General features: G+C 33.0%; 1 protein-coding gene across 1 annotated transcript in view; it reads right to left on the bottom strand.

Annotated features, from left to right (window-relative positions):
• Positions 1-1,068, bottom strand: part of LOC149820331 (ATP-dependent zinc metalloprotease FTSH 5, mitochondrial-like) — a 57,871-nt gene extending 56,803 nt beyond the window's left edge. Inside the window, exon 1 of the mRNA XM_089983407.1 lies at positions 836-1,068. Coding sequence (XP_089839533.1) covers positions 836-862 — 27 coding nt within the window. The 5' untranslated portion in view covers positions 863-1,068. The remainder of the gene's footprint in view (positions 1-835) is intronic.
• Between the last annotated feature and the right edge of the window lie 22,471 nt (positions 1,069-23,539).

Below are 23,539 nucleotides of genomic sequence, written 5' to 3'. Positions count from 1 at the left end.
GAGAAGATACTTAGCAAATAAGGCACCGACTAATTCCCAAAAGAAGGAAAAAAGAAGAAGAAGAAGAAGAAGGATCCCAATGCACAAATGGGTTCATTGGTTTTTGCTTTCAGTTCAAAAGCTAATTAGAAAATGGTAGAAGAAACGAATAAGCAAACATTCGTCCAACAGATACCCATTCACATAGAACACCAACATCTTATAGATATTCTCGGCAGATTCAAGCACCGCACTCGATTTACAGCAGCAACCACCCAAAGAGTCTCAAACAAGAGGCATAAAAATCACAAAAATTCAAACACAAATAAGCTGACATTCCAACAGATATCAATTTCCCTCAGAATATCAACATCTTATGCATATTTTTGCCTCCGATTCGATCACCGCAATCAATTTACAGCAGCAACCATCCAAAGAAACTCAAACAAGAGGCATAAAACACGAAAACTCGAACACACACAAGATAACGTTCAAACAGATATCAATTCACCTAGAACACCAACATCTTATATCATAGGCTCCGATTCAAACACCCCGTTCAATTTACATCAGCAACCATCCAAAGAAACTCAAGCAAGAGGCATAAATCGCAAAAGTTCGAACACAAGTAAGCTAAAAAATGCAGCCAAAGGAAAGCCCCAGTCAGAGAAACCAATCTAAATACCAAAGATGGCATTTTTTCTGAGACCATGAAACAATCAGCAAATATAAATCACCAAAACAACGTCCAATAATCCACCCAAATTAGATCGAGAAAAGGGGTAAAGAAATACCAACCAACAAATAACCCCGGAAAACAAAAAATAGGAATTTGGGAAGAGAAAAAGAGACTGACCTGCGTGAGGAGGCGCCTCCACGCCATCACCGCCGTTCACAGACGAGTCTCAACGGCTACAATGGGAGAAGGAATTGCAAAAGCCGATCGAAGGGAACCCGTAAATCCTCGCAGTGAGCCTAGCTCCTACTCCTGTTTTTTAGGGTTTGAGGGCCAGAGAGAGAGGGTGTGGAAAGGAATGGGTGTAGGGGAGAGGTCGCAGGGAGAGACAGACTTGGGGCAGTATATAATGAGACGCCACCAATAATATCTGTGTATTTTAATAGGTCTTGAGTAAGTCCAATACTTAATACATAAATTGCATGTACTGGCTATTACCGTAAGTACCGTACCACAGGAAAATATTGGCTATCCTCGTAGGTTCCATACTTCCTAGTTGAAACTGTGTGTGTGAGAGAGAAATTGTTTTCAGTTATTTTTACCAAATCTTACCCAATGAATTATTCACTATGAACAAACTTATAGAAATGACCCTTATATTGTATTTTTAAATATAAAAGTATGATTTTTCTAAAATTAAAAATTTGGTTTATTCTAAGCTATTTATTTTTCAACCTTAGACAAAATCTAATATAATACGCTGGAAAAACATTATCCAACGACTGGTTTCTACTAAACCAAGTATAAAGATCACATCTATAATATTAGAGAAAAGTAAATTAGACATTTCATTTGAGGTATTGAAACGGGGCAGAGCCATATATATGGGTCAGGGTAGGCAAGTGCCAACAGTGACTCGAAAATCCCCAATAAGGGGGTTTGGGTCAAGGTGGGAAGTATCCACCCTAACCCAAATGTTGTGCCCCCAAAACTCCACACACACACACACACACACACACACATATATATATATATATATATATATATATATATATATATATATATATATATATATATATATATATATATATATATATATATCAGTGCCCACCCTAATTTGGATTTTAGGCTCGGCCACTGCTTGAAACTCATGAGAGTAGCAATCATGTATCCCCATACTATTGATAAAAAACACCATCTTTCCTTTTTTATATTTTAAAATCAAGCATACTCTACACAAATTACTTAGTAGGGAACAAGATTTGGGATCATGTGTTTGGGAAGTATAAGCAAGATTATCAAGAGCTTCTATAACATCTGCAAATTTTGTTTTAACTTTTAAATTTGAGCAAAATTTGAGTTAAATTGAGATAAAATTCAGGTGTTTAAATTGAACTAGGACTCTAGTTAGGTCAGTTATGAGTCGTAAATCTCATAGAAGATCATATTTGGTGATTTCAATTATGAATTGATTCAAAAAATACAATTTTTAAAATTGATCGACCTTTATTTTGGGTTTTTCAACTTGGATAAGGTTTAGAATTTGGTTATTTAAAATTGATCATACTGTATTCTTTATCTAACCCAATTAGGATGGATACAATCTATGACATTTGGATCAATTTAATGATGGATTGGATTTGATATAACTCAAGATATTTTGGATTTAATTTCATTCAATTGGACCCATAGAGTCGGACGCTTCGAACAACGTCATTATTATTTTGATAGAAATTCTGGTTCACCTATTAAATTGGAGTCTACCTTGACATTTCTCGTTTTGAGGGCATGGAAATCAAATATTTACAAGCCTAAATTGGTATTGATTTGAGTATTTTTTTCATTGACCAAAGTTCATACCTAATTGTAAGTCAAAAATTAATATTTTTTGATATTGACTAAGTTTTCTTGCTAATTTGTGTATGTACGATTAAATCTAAAACTACCATGATGATAAATATTTTGAGAGCTATCAAATCGACTATTTCAATGTTGAATTTTGTTGAGTCATTAGGTCTGTAGGCCTTCTGGAAGGTTACCATATCATTGAAGCCCAAGACAATGTAAAAAGTTTATACCTTTGCTCTCTAGCTTAATTAATTTTAGAATCTAATGAGGTATGACTTATCATTTTTATTTTATTTTATTAATAAAAGAAATTAATAGATATTAACCTCTTATATTATAGATGAGACTTTTGCCTAAGCCTATCTATAAATAGAGTTTCTCTTCAAAATAAATAACATGGTTAGTTCTCTCTGCCAATTGAACTGTATCTTTTTTCCTCTTTTTCATCATATCTCCTTCTTCCTCCAAGTCATTAAGGTAGTCCAAACCTCCATTAGAGACCTGCAACTACCTTGGTGAAGGTTTAATCCAGCCTGAAACGAAGAATGAGTGAAGAGAAAAGTAACAGTATTGTTGTGAAAAGCTAGTTTTCGATAAAAAAATATTTACTTTCATGATGTTCAGTTTTGGGATGCATTAACGTACCCTCTTTTTTATCCAAGGTTTGGATCTAAAGGTAATTTATGCCTAGAACATTTATGGCTATTAGATCTACATGAAAAAGAATTTTGAAAACCAAATATGGTATTTTGGAAGATCAATTTTGAGAAAATGATTTGAAAAAGACTCGTTTCAAAACCCTAAAAAATAAAATCATGTGAATCAATATATCTATATTTTATTGGATTGTTCAACATGTATAATGAATATGAAATGATATTTTTTAGTGTTTTTTCATAGATATTGATGTTGTAAATTTGTCTCTTTCATATATCTTGGTTAAAGATACACGAAAATCATTTTGAAGAAGGTTTTGCCAAAAAAAAAATAGGGATTTGATGTTTCATATTAAAGAAAGTTAATCTGACCATATATGGTAGATTAGTACAAGTGTAACATGATTAAACAATATGTTATTGTATAAATAAACCAAGATTTCATGTTTTAATGTTTCTTGTAATTCTTGCATAGATAAAATTATATTTCAGATATTCAATGAAAGTTTTGTAATTTTTAAATTATGGATGTTAAAATTTTAACAAGATTAACATGAATATGATTAAAGATGTGTTATATGATGTTGTAAGTATATTTAAAGCATAAAAAATCATGATTATATGAGTTTCACCATGATTCATGTTCTTCATTAATAGATCTTGCATGAGTTTAAAACTTGGTTTTTCTTTTCTCATTTTTTGTTTCGATCAGTTTTAGAAAAAAAATGATATCTTTATGAAAATGAAGATAATAAATAAAAAGAAAATTATTACAGTGTTCTGCACATCCAAATCTTGAATTTAGAATCTTTTTTTGTTATGTTTCATTCAGTTTTTAGGCTGAAACATCCATTTCAACAGAGCACGTGCTTTTTGCCTTGTCAGCAACATTGTTCCGACTAAAGTTTTTGAAAACTCTAAAATCCTAATCAAAATAAGTTATAAAAAAATTGGGTTAAATGTAACGTGTATAACAAGATTCTATAAAAAGAATTTTGTCAAAAAAAAAATCTGCAAATCTCGAAAAAAAATTCAAACTGAAATAAATTCCTGCAGTTGAAAGGATATGTCTGATATTTTTTCTAAATAGGGTCCAGTCCCAAAATTTTCATGATTTTATTATGATGAATTTTGTAATTTTATTTTTTGAATTATGTTCCTAAAATGATAGGGCAATTCCAGTAAAATATTGATATTTAAACTCGTTTCTTGTAATTTCTAGTGGGTTTTCCAAAATCAAGTTAATAGAGATCTAAATTGTACAGTATGACTTGTGTTGATGCCAGGTTGCACTTTATTTTATGCAGCATATTTATTAATGCTTAAATGAGATACTAATATGCATGTTAACTAAATGCATTTCATTATTGATTGAATTGGGCATACATAAATATCAATGATTAGCCTACCTTGATTGTGTACATGCATATTAATTGCATTATTATATTGATTTTATGGTAGAGACTAATTGAAAACATAAATTGAATGCCATTAATATTGTTGCATATGAACCCTGAATGTGGTTGTATATTTACATTGGCACTATTAACAAGGAAGTTAATCAAGAAATAAAAAATAAAATTAATTTGCTTATTGCTTATTGAGAGAGTAAGCTTGGTACTGATGGTTCTATAAAATATTAGCTTAGCACGGAAGATTGCTTTTGTTTCTCATCCACAGGACCCGTAACTGGAGGAACTACCGTGATTTATCCGTGGTGTGGTAGGTAAGACTCATGAGAAAAATCTGATATATCATGTTGCAGGAGTTGGGAACTCTATAAAATTATATTCTCTCTCTAGAGTAGTTACAGTTGGGGTGTCACACATGTTAATAAGACACAATTGCTTGAAAACACAAACTTGGACCGTACCTCCATCTGAGAGAGTTTATGTTGTATCAAGAGATGATATTGACAAGTGAATCAAGATTGTGAATTGCATATAGATAGAACATGACATGCATTATTTAAGCAAAAAAACAATAATTGAAGATAAAAAGTCATTCATACATGAAGGACTCACAACACTTAAATGGTAAGTTCATGCATCTTGTACATGTTTATGTATTTCATAAATGTTCATGCATATGCATAATTTATTACGTTGTTGCAAATCTTGGCATTAGTGAGCGTGCATTAAATTAACCTGCTATTTTGTTATGTAATATAATTTTATGTTTATTTCCTGCTAAGATATATGTTACATGAGTGATATATGAGGTTGTGTTTGAATGTACTATGATATCATGCATTTATTGCAAGTATGTTATTTTCTATCAGATTTTCATGAGTCTAACCTATTTTATGAAGTTTCAGGTAGATTATAATGTGCAATTGCACAGTGGATGTAGAATGGTTAGACAACATCGAGAGCCAATCTTTTTATTTTTCGGTAATAGTTTTTTAAAAATAATTATTGTTATTAAAATATTTTGATATGTATTTCAAATCATTGAGACTGAATTAAATCTTAATGTTATTCACATTTTAATTCAGTTATGATAATTGATTGTACTGTAACCAACCCAAAATATTTAACCTAATGAAAAAGATTGTTTTTATTATTTTAAATCAAAAAACAAATTTTCTCTGAAATTTTAGAGTTAAAATTTTGAGGCTTTACAACTTCATTCATCAGTGATTTATAATGTACACACTTTTACAACTAAAAAAAACCATAATCATGCTCTTATCTTTAGAAAAATATGTTTCAATTTGTGATCACTACCAAAATGTTTAACACATCTATGTGGTCAAATTGAGTTGATGCATATTGCACCTATGATTTTCAACTAAATAGTACAATACCTTTAATAGTAACAAAATATTGATAGTGGAAATATTGGCTGCATGCATAGGTTTCAAACCCTCTAATTTAAATTCACAGTGACAGGTCATATTGGCCAAATTTGACCTCATAGATATGTTCAACATAGTTGAAATGATAAGAATCGGTCTTAATATCACATTTTTTAACAAGAAAATATGACTTTTGGGAGGTGAAAGTTTGTAAATTGCAACATGTTATTTTATCCCAAAAAGTTCATATGCACAGGTGAGAAAATTATGATCCAAGGGCCAATCCACAGTAAACAGTAAACCAAACATGTACTTCACATCCACAGTGTCTCTATTTGGCTGTTTCCAAAAGAATAGAATCCCATATCAAAAAATTAGAAAATATGACACCCTTTTAGATTTAGGGCCAAAAGATTGGCTCCTAAATAGATTTTTTCATATACATACACATGTATATATTGGTTTATATTTGGTACTAATAAATGTACGTGAACATTGAGACGAAAATCACAAGTTCAAGTGGTATTGACTCAATGAGACCACATAAGTGTATTCAACATAGTTTGTTTGCTAAGGATCAAACATTGCATCCTTTCTTTTCAATGTAAAAGTATGGTTTTTTGAATCATAAAATTGTCTTCTATTATGGGCCCCTTGATTTTTAAAACCCTTAAAAATCCTGTTTACATGTCATAGTCACATGATTCAAAACTCATTTTGATTTAAGAAACCTTGCAGTTAAGGTCCATAGAATCCAATCTACAAAAAACATGTAAAAAATATGAAAAGAAGGCAATTTCTACTTGATAATTATATACCTTCATTAGCACCAAATATTAACCTTTATATATATATATCGCAGTCGATTGTGAACACAATCAACTTATACAAACCATGTCTGTTTTTGGTGAGAACCGACTTTTGGATCACTGAAATCTTATATGTATATAGGGTTTTCCAATGATAAAAAATCATTGGTTGTCTCTCTCTCTCTCTCTACACGGGCAGGAGTATTGTCGGATGCCCAGAAATAGAGCGGGCATCGAAACACTAATGTGCACCAAGTGTGTAAGAAAAGATCCTTTAGTAGCGGTTCAAACCACTATTAAATCTCGTTTCTCTTCATAATGCACGGTCACATTCGATGTTACAGCCTACTCTCTATATACAGTAGCTGCCTACACTGATCTGTGCCTACCGTTTCCTACGAGGCTTTTGAAGGGTTCCTTTCCATGTTTTTCTCGAATCTTACAGTATAGATATGTTCCACATGTTTGATTTTTTAGGAATGAACTTTTTCATTATTAAGTTTTATAAGTTTGAAAATTGATGGTATACATTTTTTATAAATATCATAAATATTTAAGGCTTAAAAAAACATGTTTTTTAATCAAAAAAATATAATTCAAATGTCATTTCCTAGCAAATTGAACATGCCGAATGCATCTGCACAGCCATGTTTGGGATAAAACAACTCAGAAACCCTCCCTTTGCTCCTGGTCTGCATTTACTCTCCCCCTCTCTATATATGGTTTCTTGATTATAAGTTTAATCAGTCACTAAGGTGGGGATTTTGAAATGTATCCATTGGTTCTTTCGGGTTCCTCTACACATTCTACCCTAAACCAGTTTCACTGAAGACCAGTTTTCTTGGCATGTCACTTGTTATATATATATATATATATATATATATATAGAGAGAGAGAGAGAGAGAGAGAGAGAGAGAGAATTATACTTTCAAATATTATTTAGACGATTGGATCCAACAAATGTGCTTAGCTTGATTTATCTACTAGAAAGGGTCCTTTGGATCTATTTCTCATGATATAAGCCTTATATGAAGTGCACGGGGGCTCTGCTTGTTTGGTAGGAGCTGTTAGTGCATGTCACCTTGTGTTGGTACGTTAAGTTCAAATCCTAATGGTATGATTATAACTGATGGTGGACTGCCTAACCCCAGCTTGAGTATAAAAAAGCTACTCATTTTCGCTAAAACTCCTTTTGTGAGGGTATGGTGTCTTTTACTAGTACAAAATTTTCAAGTCCGTGAATGGCTGGAGCAAGCGGCTATGAGTTTAGTGTTTGAAGTGCTCTAGGTATGTTTATAATGGTGTTCCTTTGTCCACGTTCTCGTTATTAACTTAAAAGTTAAGTTTAAGGAAGTATTTAAAGTATTTGGAACTTTTTTTTTAAAGTCAAGTTGGGGTTAGGCGGACCCCTACCAGAACAACAACCGCCCCATGTTGGGGAGGGATTCAATCCTGGGCCTTCATCTTGAGACGGGACCCCGCTTACCACATGGGATACTTGGAACTTACTTGAATGAAAGAGCTCACAAAGGGCTCTATTCATGCGATTTATGAATGTCACCAAGTTGATATAGGATGTCACAAGTTTAAACTCAATGGGAGCATCTCTTGTTGCAAGGTTGAAGTTGTGTGCTATGGGTAGGAAACCCCCCTAGGGTTTTACCAACTAGGAGTATGCCAATATGCAGTCACATTTTTTCTCTGATATAAGCTAAAAAAAAGAATGAAAAAGAATCACAATGACTTTTTTTTATAATCATGAACAATGAAGTTTTTGTTTTAAACCAAAGTGGCATTTACAATAATGAATGAAATTGGTAAATTTTCATACTACTTATGCTTAATATGTTAGAAAATCATGTGGGCCTACATACGTTGAATCACACGTTGTAAAATTGTCTTAGGTTCAGGCTTTGTTCGTGTGATCTAATCTGAATGGGTCCTGTGGTATCTCATATGGTATGATACACTATGTGGAGAGACCTGCCCTGTCTACCATTCTGTAATAAGTTGAATTGGAGATAAACTCCTAAATACATTAGGTTAGCGTTTCCAAACCTTATATAATGACTCTCTCTTCAGGTTCCTCACAAGTCAGAAAGAGAATTCAGTCCCTCTCCCATTAGGTCTAGAGAAAGAAAAAAGGCCAGATATACAGGTTCTGAAAGATCATACCATTAACGATCTACCAGAATACCAATGGATTCAAATATGCTTCCTCATCAAGTTTAGTTTCCATTTTGTTTCAATGATTTAGCTAGAACATGTAAATAAATCATTTTAGTTTTCAATGAATTTCTAAATCCTACATAATATGCACACATTCACTTGATTAGGAAAATCTGAAAATCACATAATCTTTCAAAATTTAGATTCAGTTTCAAATTCAAGCTTGTATAAAAAATTGGTTCTACATTTAGAAACTAAGTTCAAAATAGAGGCATTGCAGAAAACAAATAGATTATTTAACAGATTTCAAAGAATTTTGATGGAAGTCAAATATGTCATAGGATGTGCATTTTAAGCCATAGTCAAACACCAAACTGGTTTCTGAACCACTATCACCTATAATGGGAGGATAGTAATATTAGTTTTTATGGCCTTGCATATCTTGATTTGATGTATTTTCATGAATTAAATGAACATCATTTTATTTTTTAAATTTTATTCATGAATATCCATGCATGATATAAATCAAATGTGTAGTGACCTGCACATAAAATTGTAGGATTTTAATCATTTGTATGCATGAAAGATGAGCCAAGATTGCTTGCCAGAGCAATATAAAATATAAATGCAACGTAATAAAACCCCAACCTCAGTGTTATAATATACTATATTTTTAACTGCTTTCACAACAAATGTTTTGGGTGAACTCACGTTAAGTTAGGTTGTGGCCATATATTAAAACCCTTTTTTATATTTATACAAAAAATGCCCCCAGGAACAGAGACCTCTGTTGTACTTATAGTCACTGTCCCAAAATCTCTCCCACAAGTTGAATGGATAGATTGAGCATAAACTCTGGTCCATGCCAATCGTGGTTGAATTAATAACATGACATGGTACTGCATGATCCAAGATCCGTACCCACTCATGATTATGGTTGGAATGAGAACTATCGATCTATCCACTAAATTTATGATGCCAATGTTACGGCAAAGAAGCTGCGTACGCCACTTTAAGTACAAGATTTTGATGATGAACAAGTGAAATAACTGAATTTCAGTTAAGGCAATAAAGCAAGATGACAAGAATTGAAGAATTCATTGAAGAATCTATGAAAACAAGAGTGTAAATATAAATTTCTTTAAAAGTCTTAGATTCTTGTAAGAGCCTTCATTTGATTGCATATCTCACTTACATTTCACCTAAAAATACTTAAGAAAAACTTTTCTAAAAGAACCTTTAGCGAAAATCATTTTAGAAAGCTCTTTACCCACATTTTTAGGTTTATCAGTCGACCGATGTTTTTAGCGCCAGTTTTTCAAAGCAAAATATCAACTTTTGAGTTAGTCGACTAATCGACTCTTAGTCGACCAAACAGAATGTTAAATTTCTGAAAAATTTAGCAGAGTCGACTGAAAGTTTTTTCAGTCTACTGATGATTTTCATCAGTTGACTAATTTTTCTTTAGTCGACTAAGTTTTAAAATCCAGAATTTAAATATGTTCAGCTAGACATAGTAGTCAACTGACTTTAACTGTCAGTCTGCTAATATTTGATTTCAGTCGACTAATAACTATTCCACTAGACTAATATAACCATTTTTTCTGAAACTTTTAAAAGGTATATTTTTCATTTTTCAAACATTTTTTACTGTTCAAAAACATCTGTTTGACATCCCTTCGTACCACCAACGTCTTGAATTATTTAGCTATAAATAAGAATGAGATCTACACTCAAAATCATCAAGAGAAACATCAAATTCTTTGTTTTTCACTCATATTCATTCAAGTATTCATTTTTTCAGTCACTGAGTATTTTCACTTTACTTTTTCACTCCAATTCTTTATGTGAATTAGTGAAATTGTGAGTTGAGTGTTTCAGCAACCTTAGAAGCCTATTACACTCTATTTGCATTCATAAGAAAGACTCGCAGGTTGATTATAAGTTGATTATTTCAATTTTTCTGTAAAAGGACATAGTCTCCTTGATTTAAAGGAGGTGTTTGCTTTCAGCAGGGTTGTTGTTGAAAGTGAGACCGGTTTTGGTCTGTTTGATCTTGTGGTGACACAAGTGTGATAGTGGAAATATCAAGCAGGTTTTGCTTGGGGACTTGATGTAGGTCTGGAAGACTGAAACAAGATAAAATTCTTGTGTTCTTTGTGTGTGATTGCTTTGCAGTATTCAAATTTCTTGAAAATTCAAAGACGAAGATTAAAAGCACTATTCACCCCCCTTTAGTGCTCGTTGCATCGATCCTACAACTCTTTCAGCCAATTATTTTTTAAAATTGTTTTTGAAATTTGTTTGGTTTTACTAAATAATATTGTTCTACAACTAGCCCAAGTGCACATGGGTTTTTTGGTTTAGTTGGATCTAAATTTATCTAGGCTTTGTATTTTGATCAATTATAAATATGGGATCATGTAATTCTTTTATTTCTTAAGTTTGCTTATAAGATTTTAAATCATTAGCTTAGATCTATTTGTGGATGAGTGTTTAGCGATGGATGGTGAAGACAAGGTCTCCTATAATGGTAAAAAGCATATATATACCTTATTTTACTCATACTAGGTCTCGTGCAACCAGGAATTAAGGAGAGAGGGGAAGAAAAGATTGGTGTTCCCTATAAGCGATGATGCTTCTTTCTCCCTATCCCTCTAGGATCTCTTTCTACCTTGGGTGGACGCCCAAAGCTTGCATCCGATACATCTTTGTATGCCTTTTTTCTTTTGTTTTTCGTGTTCCTATTCAGGATTGGCCTTAAACTGTAAGAACAATATCAAGCAAAGTTGCCTGTGATACCAAAAACACAATCGATACATTGTTGTCTGGTGTTAATAGACATAATTGTCTTTCAGATGTCATATCTCAATGCTTAGTCATTGGATTGAGGTACACTTTGTTGTGTTGGATTCATAAGATTCCAAACTTTATTTAGTTTTTTCATGTACAAAACATAAAACTTGATATCTCATGACAAAAATAGTTTAAAAAGTTGCTGTTAGTTTCAAACAAAACGTTACATGGTTTATTTCAGGTAGCCATCTTTCGGATCACATATCTCATTTCTTAGGAATCCATTTTTCTTGTTTTTTGATTCATTGCATTCATAAGATTGTATTCTATGTTTTGTCTTTATGACCAGAATTCAAATCCCAATAGTTTCTGGTGGAAGTCATTAAACAATGTTTTGTTAGGTTCATGACATAATATTTTTATACATTTTAATAGTATTATTATTCTTATTTCATAAATCATGATTTAATAAATTTATTTCACATTTATTTTGAGTATTAGTATCATATTATCATTGCTAATTGGTGAACCCACGTTCACTAATGTTATTGATGATTTTTTGTTGTAATTTATCAAAATTGATATTTTCTACTCATATAAAACGAAACTAATTATTTTATGATCTGAAAATCATGGTGTTTTTTTTAATAAATATATTTTTTTCTACTAGCCTTTCAAAGTTTTGCCTTTTTGTTGCTTGAAAAATTAGGCAGATTGATCAAATCCACGCTTCTAGTTTTTTTGCCTGAAAAAAAAGGCAACTTGATCAAAAAAACCAGACGCCATATAAGTTCTCACCTGAAAAAATTAGGCACCATGATAGCTATCAACGGGCAAGTGGTTTCGACCAACGTGCTTGATTTTTCATGTGACAAAAGGAAACAAAAATTAATTTCTTAGATGTGTCATATATTCTAGTTTGCAGCCAGTTTCGGTAGTGCCATCTACGCCATTTTGGTGGTGTGTCCCTGATGACATGAGCAGACATTCTTGGACATGTGGATATGGACACCGTCACATACAATGAATATTTTAATATTTTATTTTATTTCAATAAAAATGCTTATTTAATGTTAAAATTACCAAAAAACCAGTTTTTATTGATTGAAAAATAAAAAAAACTGTGTCCTAGTGTCCTACTTTTCCATTTTTTTTAACTTTCGAGTCGAATCCATGTCATGTGTCCTCGTTTTCACGTGTCTTTGTGACATAGCTTTACATTTAAAAGAATGTTTCAATTTATCAGGGAGAATTTCCCTTCCTAAGAGAATTCTGACACTGTGGATCAGTTGTCATCGCTATAAAAAGGTCGAGCGAGGTCTGAGCGGTCGGAAGGAACACAACAATAACAACGATCCCTCTTTCCTGGTGGAGCTTCAGATGCATCACCTTCACAGTCGTCCCCCAAAACCCTAGCCTTAGATCCTACGACTAACAACCAGGCGCATTAAGAAGAAGAAACCCTAACCCTAGCCCTAATCCCAGGATCCATAATGTTGCCCTAACCCTAGCTGCTAAGATGGGGATGAAGGGAGGGAGCGGGCGCGGGAGCGACAGAGTCTGCTAGACTAGGGCCTCTTCTTCGCCTGCCAGCGATCTCCGACCGACGAGGAACACGACGATCTCGACCGACGGATGCTAGTCCACGGTGAGCTGGGCACACTTCTGGAGGAGCACGCCCATCACTGGCACCGCATGGTCTTTCTTCTCGAGAAGGTCAGTTCTTTACCCTTTGACATCATCTGAGACATGCATGAGGAGGTCGTTCAGGTCATCGACCGGCTCCACAGCCTTAACCGATTGCACGATCAGTGATCCCGTCGTGCCCGTCACCATCTTGGAGGAGGGAGCGATCTGTGTGGCATTGCTGGTGGCATTTATCCTTGTGTTTTGGCCTCAAATCGGCTTGGTTGTTATTCGCTTTCCTTGCCTCTCTTTCTCTTTCGATATGTAAAATGAGGAATCCTTTTTTATCTTGTTCTGTATTTCTTATCCTTTTAGTGATTCATTTCTGACCACTTCCACCCTAGCTTTTTTGTTTTCCCTTTTCATCCTTCTATATCAAAAGCAATATAAAATGAATGATCTTTGATTATCTCCTTGCGCTTCTCCAAGCGAGAAGTTTTATGGTCATATATATATGTTTGTTTGGATTTGATATTTTTTCTGTTTGAATAATTGAAATGACCTACAATTCCTGATTGATCGAGTCCTTGGTGAATATATTTCCTTAATAAAAACCATATGGTTGTGAACAACAATTGCATTTTGATCGATTCCTATATTTAAGATTTTGTTTTTGATGGTTTAAATTATGCCAAGAGATGCACATTTTTATGAAGTCTGAATGCTTATGGGGAATGTTGATGTAATCACTTACAGTTACTTATACGACATGAATCAATGCCAACAGCCTAATCACAAGATAGGCTATGCAGTTTATTGGAGCTGACTGCAAGTTTTCAATCAGGAATGTTGTGCCTGCTTGTTCACCTACCTAGATATAATGTACTGGTGACGTGTTATACCCGGGCAGGTGCAAAAGTTATTGTTTTGCTTTCAGTACACAGGAAAGGTTCTTGGACTCTTTGATCGCGACGATCGTCAGAGAGCCCCCTTGGTTGGGAACTTGGGACTTGGCTGCGGATTCTGATTCCTGCCCCCCTCACTGCATATATTAACTATGCTTGCATTAATTACAATCGAGTTTGGGATTGCTTGGCCTTCTTCACATTTTGAATGGTGAGGAAGTATGTTATATATAAACCTTATATCTAGTCAGATGACCTAAACTTGTCCCTATCTGAGGCATCATGGGCTTGATTGGCGTTATTTGTTATGCACATATTGCTATCAAGATATGGCTTTGACTTGACTGATAGGTGCAGTGTATTGTGGTTCGTCCATTCAAGTGCCTAAGACTTGCGTGATGTCCACAAGGTGCCTGGTGTTACATCTTCAAGCCATCATGTGTTACCAGGGTATATTCCTGCAAGAAAGCACTGGGAATAGTTGATTAATGGCCCGATATTAGGTACAGTTTCAGGTATGGGGCCTTGGGGGTCGAAACGCAGGGCTTGGCCTATCAAGTATCGGTTAGAAAAGAGTACATGTCTCAACTAGTTAATTGCATTGGCTTGTTTCAAAGCAAATGTGTTGGAAGTTATTTGACTTTGTTTTGTATCTAAGCCAAAAACAAGCTGGAAATGGAGGAAAAGGAAGTGGTTATCTACTGAAGTTTCTCATTTTTTATATGATATTTTTGTGCAATTTCATTGTTTCATAAACTTAAGGACTATTCAAAAAATTTGAAAACCAAAAAGAGAATTTTATTTGAAAAAAGATTTTGGATTCGAAAAACCAGATCTGAATTGAGATGAAAGTGAGAGTTGTGGGGTTCATTTTTTGTAACGCCCCCAAAATTCTAACCTTAATTGTTGTTCAATTATTGAAATTTTGAGACTATTTTTTTTCGATAAGTATGAGTAAATCAGATCTTATAACGCGAAAACGATTTAAAAAAAAATGGTTAAGACTTTGAGCGAGGGTACACTAAAGATAATAATCAAATTAAAATATATGGGATATACATATTTTAAACCACGTAAATACAAGACTGAGATACAAAGAGTTTTAATTCTATTTCAAATCAGAGTATAAAAATAATAGTTCTGTCTTTATATGATCAAGTACTTAAAACAAAAAGATCATGTCTACCGTGATCATAAGGTAAGAGTGGACCCTCAAGGATGCAGCTCGATCGGTCTTTCGCTTCAGTTAGTCATCATACTTTACCTGCATTACCTATCTTCCATAAAATGGGGCCAGACTCGCTAAACTCTGGTAGAGCAACCTAAACTCAAACTTAAAAAAAATATATCAAGCATTCAAAAGTAAAGATATTATATATTGTTTATCAATCTGCAAGCGATAGATAAGGCACAACATTTCATAAGTCATTCATTTCAAGCATTCAATCATAAAATATTTAAAAATATTTTATCATTTAATATTCTATTCAACTTTAACTCACACCATAATGTATATGCATTCAAGACATACAAGTCATCGCGCACACACACACACACACACACATATATATATATATATAAGACATTCAGATCATTGTATCATTTTCATATGCATTCATAATTTTTATAAACAATAGGTTAAATCATATTTGACTATTCTAACGTGAAATACACACATATACTTCTTAAGTAAATCAGTTAGATATTCATGATACACATAAATTAATACATATGCGTGATATATTTGAATAAGACAATTATAATATAATCATTTGCAACAAAATTATGTAGGCGTGATGTGTCATTCACCTAATAAATCAAAACTAATAATTTGTAAGCGTGATGTATCATTCACCTATATGCTAACAGAAGCATCACAATCATAACTTCATATCAAGATCTAAAATCAATAAGGATCTGATTCTGACATCTGCGTTCAGTATATAATCATACTATAATAGAAAAGCCAAAACTATAGATTTATAACTGGTTATCTCAATCAACTAAGAAAATTATCATAATTCATCATAGCATTTCATTTAATCATAATAAAGATTTGCAAGATTCACATCGGATCACCTGGTCTGGAAAATGTACAACCCCACAAAGAGTTACCGCCCTAGACGAATGGTCTGCCTGGTCTTGGACAATGCACTTCCTCACAAGAATATACTGTTTTTTGCAGGATGCCCGCTTTTGGACAATGCACTTATTCGCAGAGACTTACTGCATGACCAGATTACCTGATCTGGTCATGCATACTCTTACAGAGAATCCTTTGAGAATAGTTCCTCAATGGGTACTATATCCAATGAACACTATTATCATACATGCATCAATATAATTGACTGCTTTCAGGGTCGATAGCCACCAATACAGGCACAAGCATGTACAATCAATATGCATCATATCATATATCACTTTATATGACATTAAAATCGTAAAATTACACATTTAACCAAATAAGGTCCCATGAACCATAGTTCACTATTGAACTTATGCATTCATAATTTCACATCACATGATATTTAAATTATATTATACGGAAAAATATTATCCTACATATCATATCATCGCCACAAAGAATATTATATTTCGTAAATTGAACCTCGAAGCATGCGTAAACAAACATGGGTTCTATGCATGCATACGTGAACATATACAACTCATAATACAAAGCAACTAAACCTCAACATACGTAACTCATATATAGTTTGAGTTATGCACACAGAATGAAGTCATATATACATTATTTCACCACATGAATCAATATATCACCTTAGATATAATTGCATAATAAAGGGTATGTCAAAATCTTATGGACCATCTTAGCGTACATCATACGCACATGTTTCTCAAGCAAATAAGATATACAAGTTCAAAACAATTTATAACATTTACATGCATTCTTCCATAAGAATAAATGAGTCCATCATATGACAAGATAATATATATAACATTCACAATATGCATCAAATAAGACTTACACGCATCCATAAAAGTTGTATGTGCACCATGTGTCAAATTCATGCAAACACACAAAACAACATAGTATGCGCAAACCAATGTATGATCACACACATTGCGTACATATTATATATTCATAAGTGCACGGGCATTCAAACCCACATGCAAGTGTACCTACAATAAACACTCTATATTTTGCTAACTACAATTATGATAAGCATGATCTCCGAACTACAATAACAAGAGTCCTAGATATCCACAACTAAGTGAAGTGTGTGAGCATAGATGTGTTGCATACAATAAAATAAATTATTCTGCGATGCATTTGCATCACGTATACTTACCACGGGTATTTACTCGATTTGCATTTCGGATTGCATTGTATTCAATACACACTGTATTATAGCCATTTTGATACTTAGAATAAGTACCGTGTTTGTAGTATGTCCTGCACTCAAATCAATTAAACATATAGGCAACCATAGCACACCTAGATATTCACAACTACGTGTGTGTGCACACACATAACGAGGTTGAAACAAAATATAAGCAGATAAGCATACATAACAACCCTAGATATTCACAACTACGTGTGGTGTATGAACATAATTTATATTTGCAATTCAGTTAAAAATTTAACGTCATACCACAGGATTATAAGAATAATGCCTAAACATGCTCTCTACAAGTTCATTTAAGGTATCTTACCTTAATAATATAAAGAATAATGAATCCAAACCCAAAAGACTGAGGGGTTTTGAAATCTGCAATGAACGCTCAAGCAACAATACGGGGCTCACCGCTTGCCAAAAGTCAAGCTAAGCCCCCCAAAACCAAGAAGTCTCATGCAAACCACAACAAATTTGTTGTGTAGGCAATACACTGAATACTTGGTATGCGACATGCAACACTAAGCAAAAACACCCAAACAAGATCATCTGAGCGTCCTCTCATAGTGGGAGAGTGCTACAATGCCATCCATATTGCAGAGAAGGAATGCTTATAAACAAAAAAGTACAATCACCCAATGCTTTGTAAATTGCTTCAACGAATAAGAAGTTTCCTCCAAGTCTTCATCTGATAAAGTAGATTCATTGAGCATATTGGGAGCCTTCAACAGATCCAGTTTTTAACTAGAGATGTCATACTGCTCTGACTTAAAGTCAACAAAGGTCTTGGTGACAAGACGGTAATCTAATTGCTGGTATCGACCATCAAATGAAATGCCAGGCATGCCATTCTTTCTGGAGTAAATTCACCAGGTACAGGTTGGATATGAAAATAGGAAGCCGATATATAGTGTGGAAAATCTCTAAAGTGCATTATTTTCATGAATATCTTGCTACTTCTTTCTCTTAAAGAATTTGGAAGAGAATGAGTTGGACCCAGTTCTCCAAGAAACTTAGTCCTGACTTTAATGGTTCTTCTGTCAGGACCATATTTCCCCATAGCAGTCACTTAGCTAATGCAAGTGTTATCTTGTAAAAATCATATTTGTTCAATCATGAGAATACTTTTTACTCTATTGAGCAACATAAGAATCCCCCTGAATACATTGTCCTCGCAGAGTGAGCAATCCGAAGCTTAGATAGAAAACGATGCTACCGATTGCCATTACCGATCGAAAAAGGAGCTCTCAAGCGAAGAGGGAACGACTCTACACCATGATTTCACTCTCCAAAATTCTCATTTTTTTAAAGATCTTGCTGATCCCTTCGTATACCGTCCCAAATGATCCGCTCCCAAGAATCCCCATTGCCACAACTTGATATCTCCCATGAATCTCCCATTTGAGGATATAAAAAAATCATTGATGACTCCAATGTTGTGCTAGAGGAATCATCGTTAATGTCTTCAACTGCATTGTCGCCATCGAGGTCTATCTGCTTCGCCAACTCCTCGCCTATATCACAGACTCCAACCCTCATCATAGTGATGATGCATGAAATATACATCATTTTCATACATTATTCATGCATTTTTTATGTATTTTAAAGGTTAATAACCCATGTATTGGTATTTTTAGATGCGGGGAAGCTACAATTCAAATTTCACTCAAATCTGAGCTAAAATGTAAAAATTAGAGCATTTTTAGGGTAATTGGAGCGAACACCAAGGTAGATCGGATCCAGAACCCAATCCAAAGTTAAAAGATTGGATCAAGGACTAGATCCAAACCCTAAAGATCCATAAACCCATTGATCCAAAGTGCAATCCATAAACTTTTGTTAAAAACCCTCTTTTCATAATGCACTTAGGTACTTAGTTATAATTTATACATAGTGTTGACTTTTCCTAGAGAGTTTCATACCACCTACCCTCTCTAAGGTAGACCAAAGAACTATTCTGGTTCAACATACTTCGGTAAATGCATACCCAAAATTTTACTCATGGTCATCTTTATTAATCAGACCATAGGTAAATGAAACTACCATTGAGGCTAGTGCATTACCATATCTTTGTTTCCTCTTTTGGAACCATAAATTTCTTAATTTATCAAGCACACAAAGTGCCCATAAAACCCTGTGGGATTTCTATTAATCCTGCATGCATTTTTAACTACTATATTTCAAAGCATAACATTCATTCTCGTAATAAGGAGTCATGTCAACATACCGTTTAGCAATTCATTCATGCAATATCACAATATTTCAAATATTCAAGAACAAGTATGCAATAATATCACATATATATCATTCTGCATCAACACATATGACCAATATGCAATAAAATCAACATGCTCATATTCATTTTTTACATGCTTTGTACTTACAAGTATGCTCATAATCAGTTTATCATAAACTGACATAATTGAACAAATTCACCAATCTCAATCACAGTATGTGTAAGAGACTTTTTTCTCAGAAATAGGGCATTCTTACACCATAAACATAGTCATCAATCTCAACTTTATCTCTATCATAAACATTTGTATTAGATCTAATGTGATTTAAAAACTGAATTTATGAAAAGTTAAAAAAAATATCAAAACATAATTAAAGCCATAAACTCAACTTTCTCAATAAGGGATCCCATAAGCCCTCACTAAGCAAATCGATATAGCTTTAATTAATATCTTGACTTTTTAGTTTTCAAATCATACCAGACTTGATTAAAATATCTATGATAGTATATAATTTAAATAACTCACTACAACTGGCCTGTAACAAAAAACATAAATCTTTTTCCTCAATCCAGGCCCCCATAAACTCAAACTGGAAAGACTTTCATATTTCAAATTATGTTCAATTGTAAATATGCTTAAACAAGATGAATACACATAACTTAATTTAATTCATACTGTACAAACTTGTAAACATTCATACATCATCAACATATGCCTTTGGAAGAATCAAAATCTAATAAAAAGCTCAAAAACCTTAAATCAATTTTTAAGAAATCAAAGTCTTGATTTTTTTACGAAGAACCCATCAAATATTCATTAAATCAAGCATGAATCCAAAGATTTAATGAACTAACATGATGAACATAATCATATAACAAAAAATACTTACCTTTAGAATCAGTCAAAATAATTAATTTATAAAACAATACAAATTGAGTTATGTCTTATACATACAATTCACATAAACCTTTATTTAGATTTTCTTACATGTCAAAAACATTATTTTTTATTCAATAGGGTCTATAAACACTGATAATATGCAATACATGTCAGAAATATATTTCAAACTATAAGGTCCAAACACGTTACTATTTAAACACATGCATAAGTCTTCAGAGAAATTCGAATATCTGTTGACTCATTTTTATAAAATCTGTCAGGAATAACATAATGCATATAAAATCATGATATTTTTACCATGGTTATCTGTATCGGTCAAGAACACAACCCAATAAACAAATCTCAAAAATAACAAATACAAAAATAATTTAAAATCTTTTGTGGAACCCTATTTTGATAAAGTTTCGATCCAAAATCTGTAGTCTACAAGATTTTCACCAGATTACTATATTTCTTGGAATTTATATGAAACGTTTTTAAAAAAACTTTTTTTACACAGTCTATTATTATGTATTAAGATTCATCTAAAAGTTTTATAAAATATTTGGAGTCATTTTTGTAGGGCGTTTATATCTTTTACTAGAGATGGATTGAAACAATCATGTAACCAGAGCCAAAAACTAGGGCTCTGTTAAAATGGGTGTATCTTCATCAATATGAATCCAAAATAGATGAAACAAGATTCTAAAATTTAGATCAAGATATGTAAATCATCATAGTAATTTCATTTAGATTTTTTAGACTAATATTCTTAGAGATATCAATTTATTTTGAAAACTGGTCGGGAATAATATATCAGATATCACAGATTTTGGTTTCTTAGAAAACATTTTTGTATTTTTTTTAAGATCATAAAACCTTTGAAATCTTATTATTTTAGATTAGATCTAACATAATATGAATTAACTCATGAATAACACTATCAAAATCATGTATGATTGAATCTAATATGAAACAATAATGAAACCCTAATTATGCATGTTTCTCAAAATTATTTTTATGAAAAACTTATTATTTATCTTTTTAGAATCAAAGAAACAATTTCTTCAACAAAGAAAACATGTAGAATAGATCAAAACATGTAAATATGCTACTAAAACTAAAATAATTTAGATATGCATGCTTTATGTACATAAAGAGCATCAACTACATAAATCTTACCTGAGAATCGATAGATCTTTAAGGTAGAATGAGGGAATCAAATAATCCGATCTCTACACCACCACCACCAACAAGGTATGTGCAAGTTTAATGGTAGCACAACTCTTCTCCGAACGTCCTAGTCGTTTTGGAGAAGAGAGGAAGCAAAACCAAAAAGGAGAGAGAGAGAGAGAGAGAGAGAGAGAGAGAGAGAGAGAGAGAGAGAGAGAGAGAGAGAGAGAGAGAGAGATATTTTTTCTCAAAAGATGTGAGAGGCGTGTGGGAGGGGGTATTTATATACCCTTCCCAACCCTAAGCTAATCAAATCTAGACTCTCTCTCTCCAAAATTGTGTGGAGGGGGAGAAGAGTCAATTCTAGAGATCTATAGAAAATTCTAACATCTAAACTCCTAATTCTTTAACTAATTTGATTTTTTTTCTAATTTTATTTTAGTGAGATAATTAGGTTTGACTATTAAACAACTAACTCTAGCCTATCTAACTTATGTGGACTCTTTTAGAGGTGTGGGACGTCCCAGCCTCTAAGTTCCATTTATTTATTGCTTAAAAAATACTTAAATTAAAAGTCTTAATTATTCATTTACTTTTATTTTTATTTAATTATTGTTATGAATTTAAAACTATATGATAATTTAATCCATATGGACTCCTGGATCCAAATGGGGTCCACATAGGATGTCCCATATGAGGGTCCAATATGTATCCATTGGATCCAAATAACATTTTAAATTGGATCCAAACCAAACTGCACCCCAGATCCAACTTGGATCCAAATGATGATTTTGGATCTAGAACTGAAGTTAAAATCCAAACCACTCCAAACTCATAAGATCTTTATAATCTATCCTTTTTGATTATTCTTGAAATATCATTCATAACTTGAGACAAAGATTCATAATTAATCAAAATCAAGAAAATCAAAGAGAATCAATAATATCATGAAATCAAGAAGATCAAAAAAATCAAGAAAATCAAGAAAATTAAGAATGCACAATTATAGTCATAATCACATCAATAATCCATTATTTATTCACTTTAATCATTAAGAAAATATTGAGTTTTACATGTTTGCCCTCTTCTGGTCAGTTTTGAATAACGTAGAGCAATATTGTTCAAAGTTTTGGGACTTGATAGTATAGTCAATTAGACTCATAATGCATTGTCCTAACTCCAAGAATTCTATTTTCTTTTTGTTTCTAGAGTGTAGAGGGAATTAGATATAAAGAAAGGCCTTCCAAAAATCCTTTCATGGGATGACCTCATTCCCTAAAAACTGGATTCATTTGGTGGCATCCCTCTACTTTCGTGCATTGTCCTTAAGGTGATAGGTGTCAAAACCTGTTTTCTTTTCCTCAAGCACTGATAATACTTAGAACACATGTTTTGTCTCTTCAATCCAACTCTTCACAAGCTCTAAATTGGCTTTGCAGGCGAACACTGACAGATCTAGTTTGAGATTTTTTTTTTACATAATTCTTTCCATGTTCTCATTGTGAGGCAGGACTTGTGCCTGCCTTGTCTCTTGTATGGCCCGAGGGTTTCTACGAGGAACCCTGAAGACACCTCTAGACAATCGCTCTCCACTCAAACTGGTATTGGAGGTTGCCCTCAGGACAACCCA

Source organism: Nuphar pumila, chromosome 12 (assembly GCF_984573655.1).
Source record: "Nuphar pumila chromosome 12, dmNupPumi1.hap1.1, whole genome shotgun sequence".
Taxonomy (NCBI): domain Eukaryota; kingdom Viridiplantae; phylum Streptophyta; class Magnoliopsida; order Nymphaeales; family Nymphaeaceae; genus Nuphar; species Nuphar pumila.
Note: the sequence above shows the minus strand (reverse complement) of the source record. Positions and strands in the feature narration are given on the sequence as shown.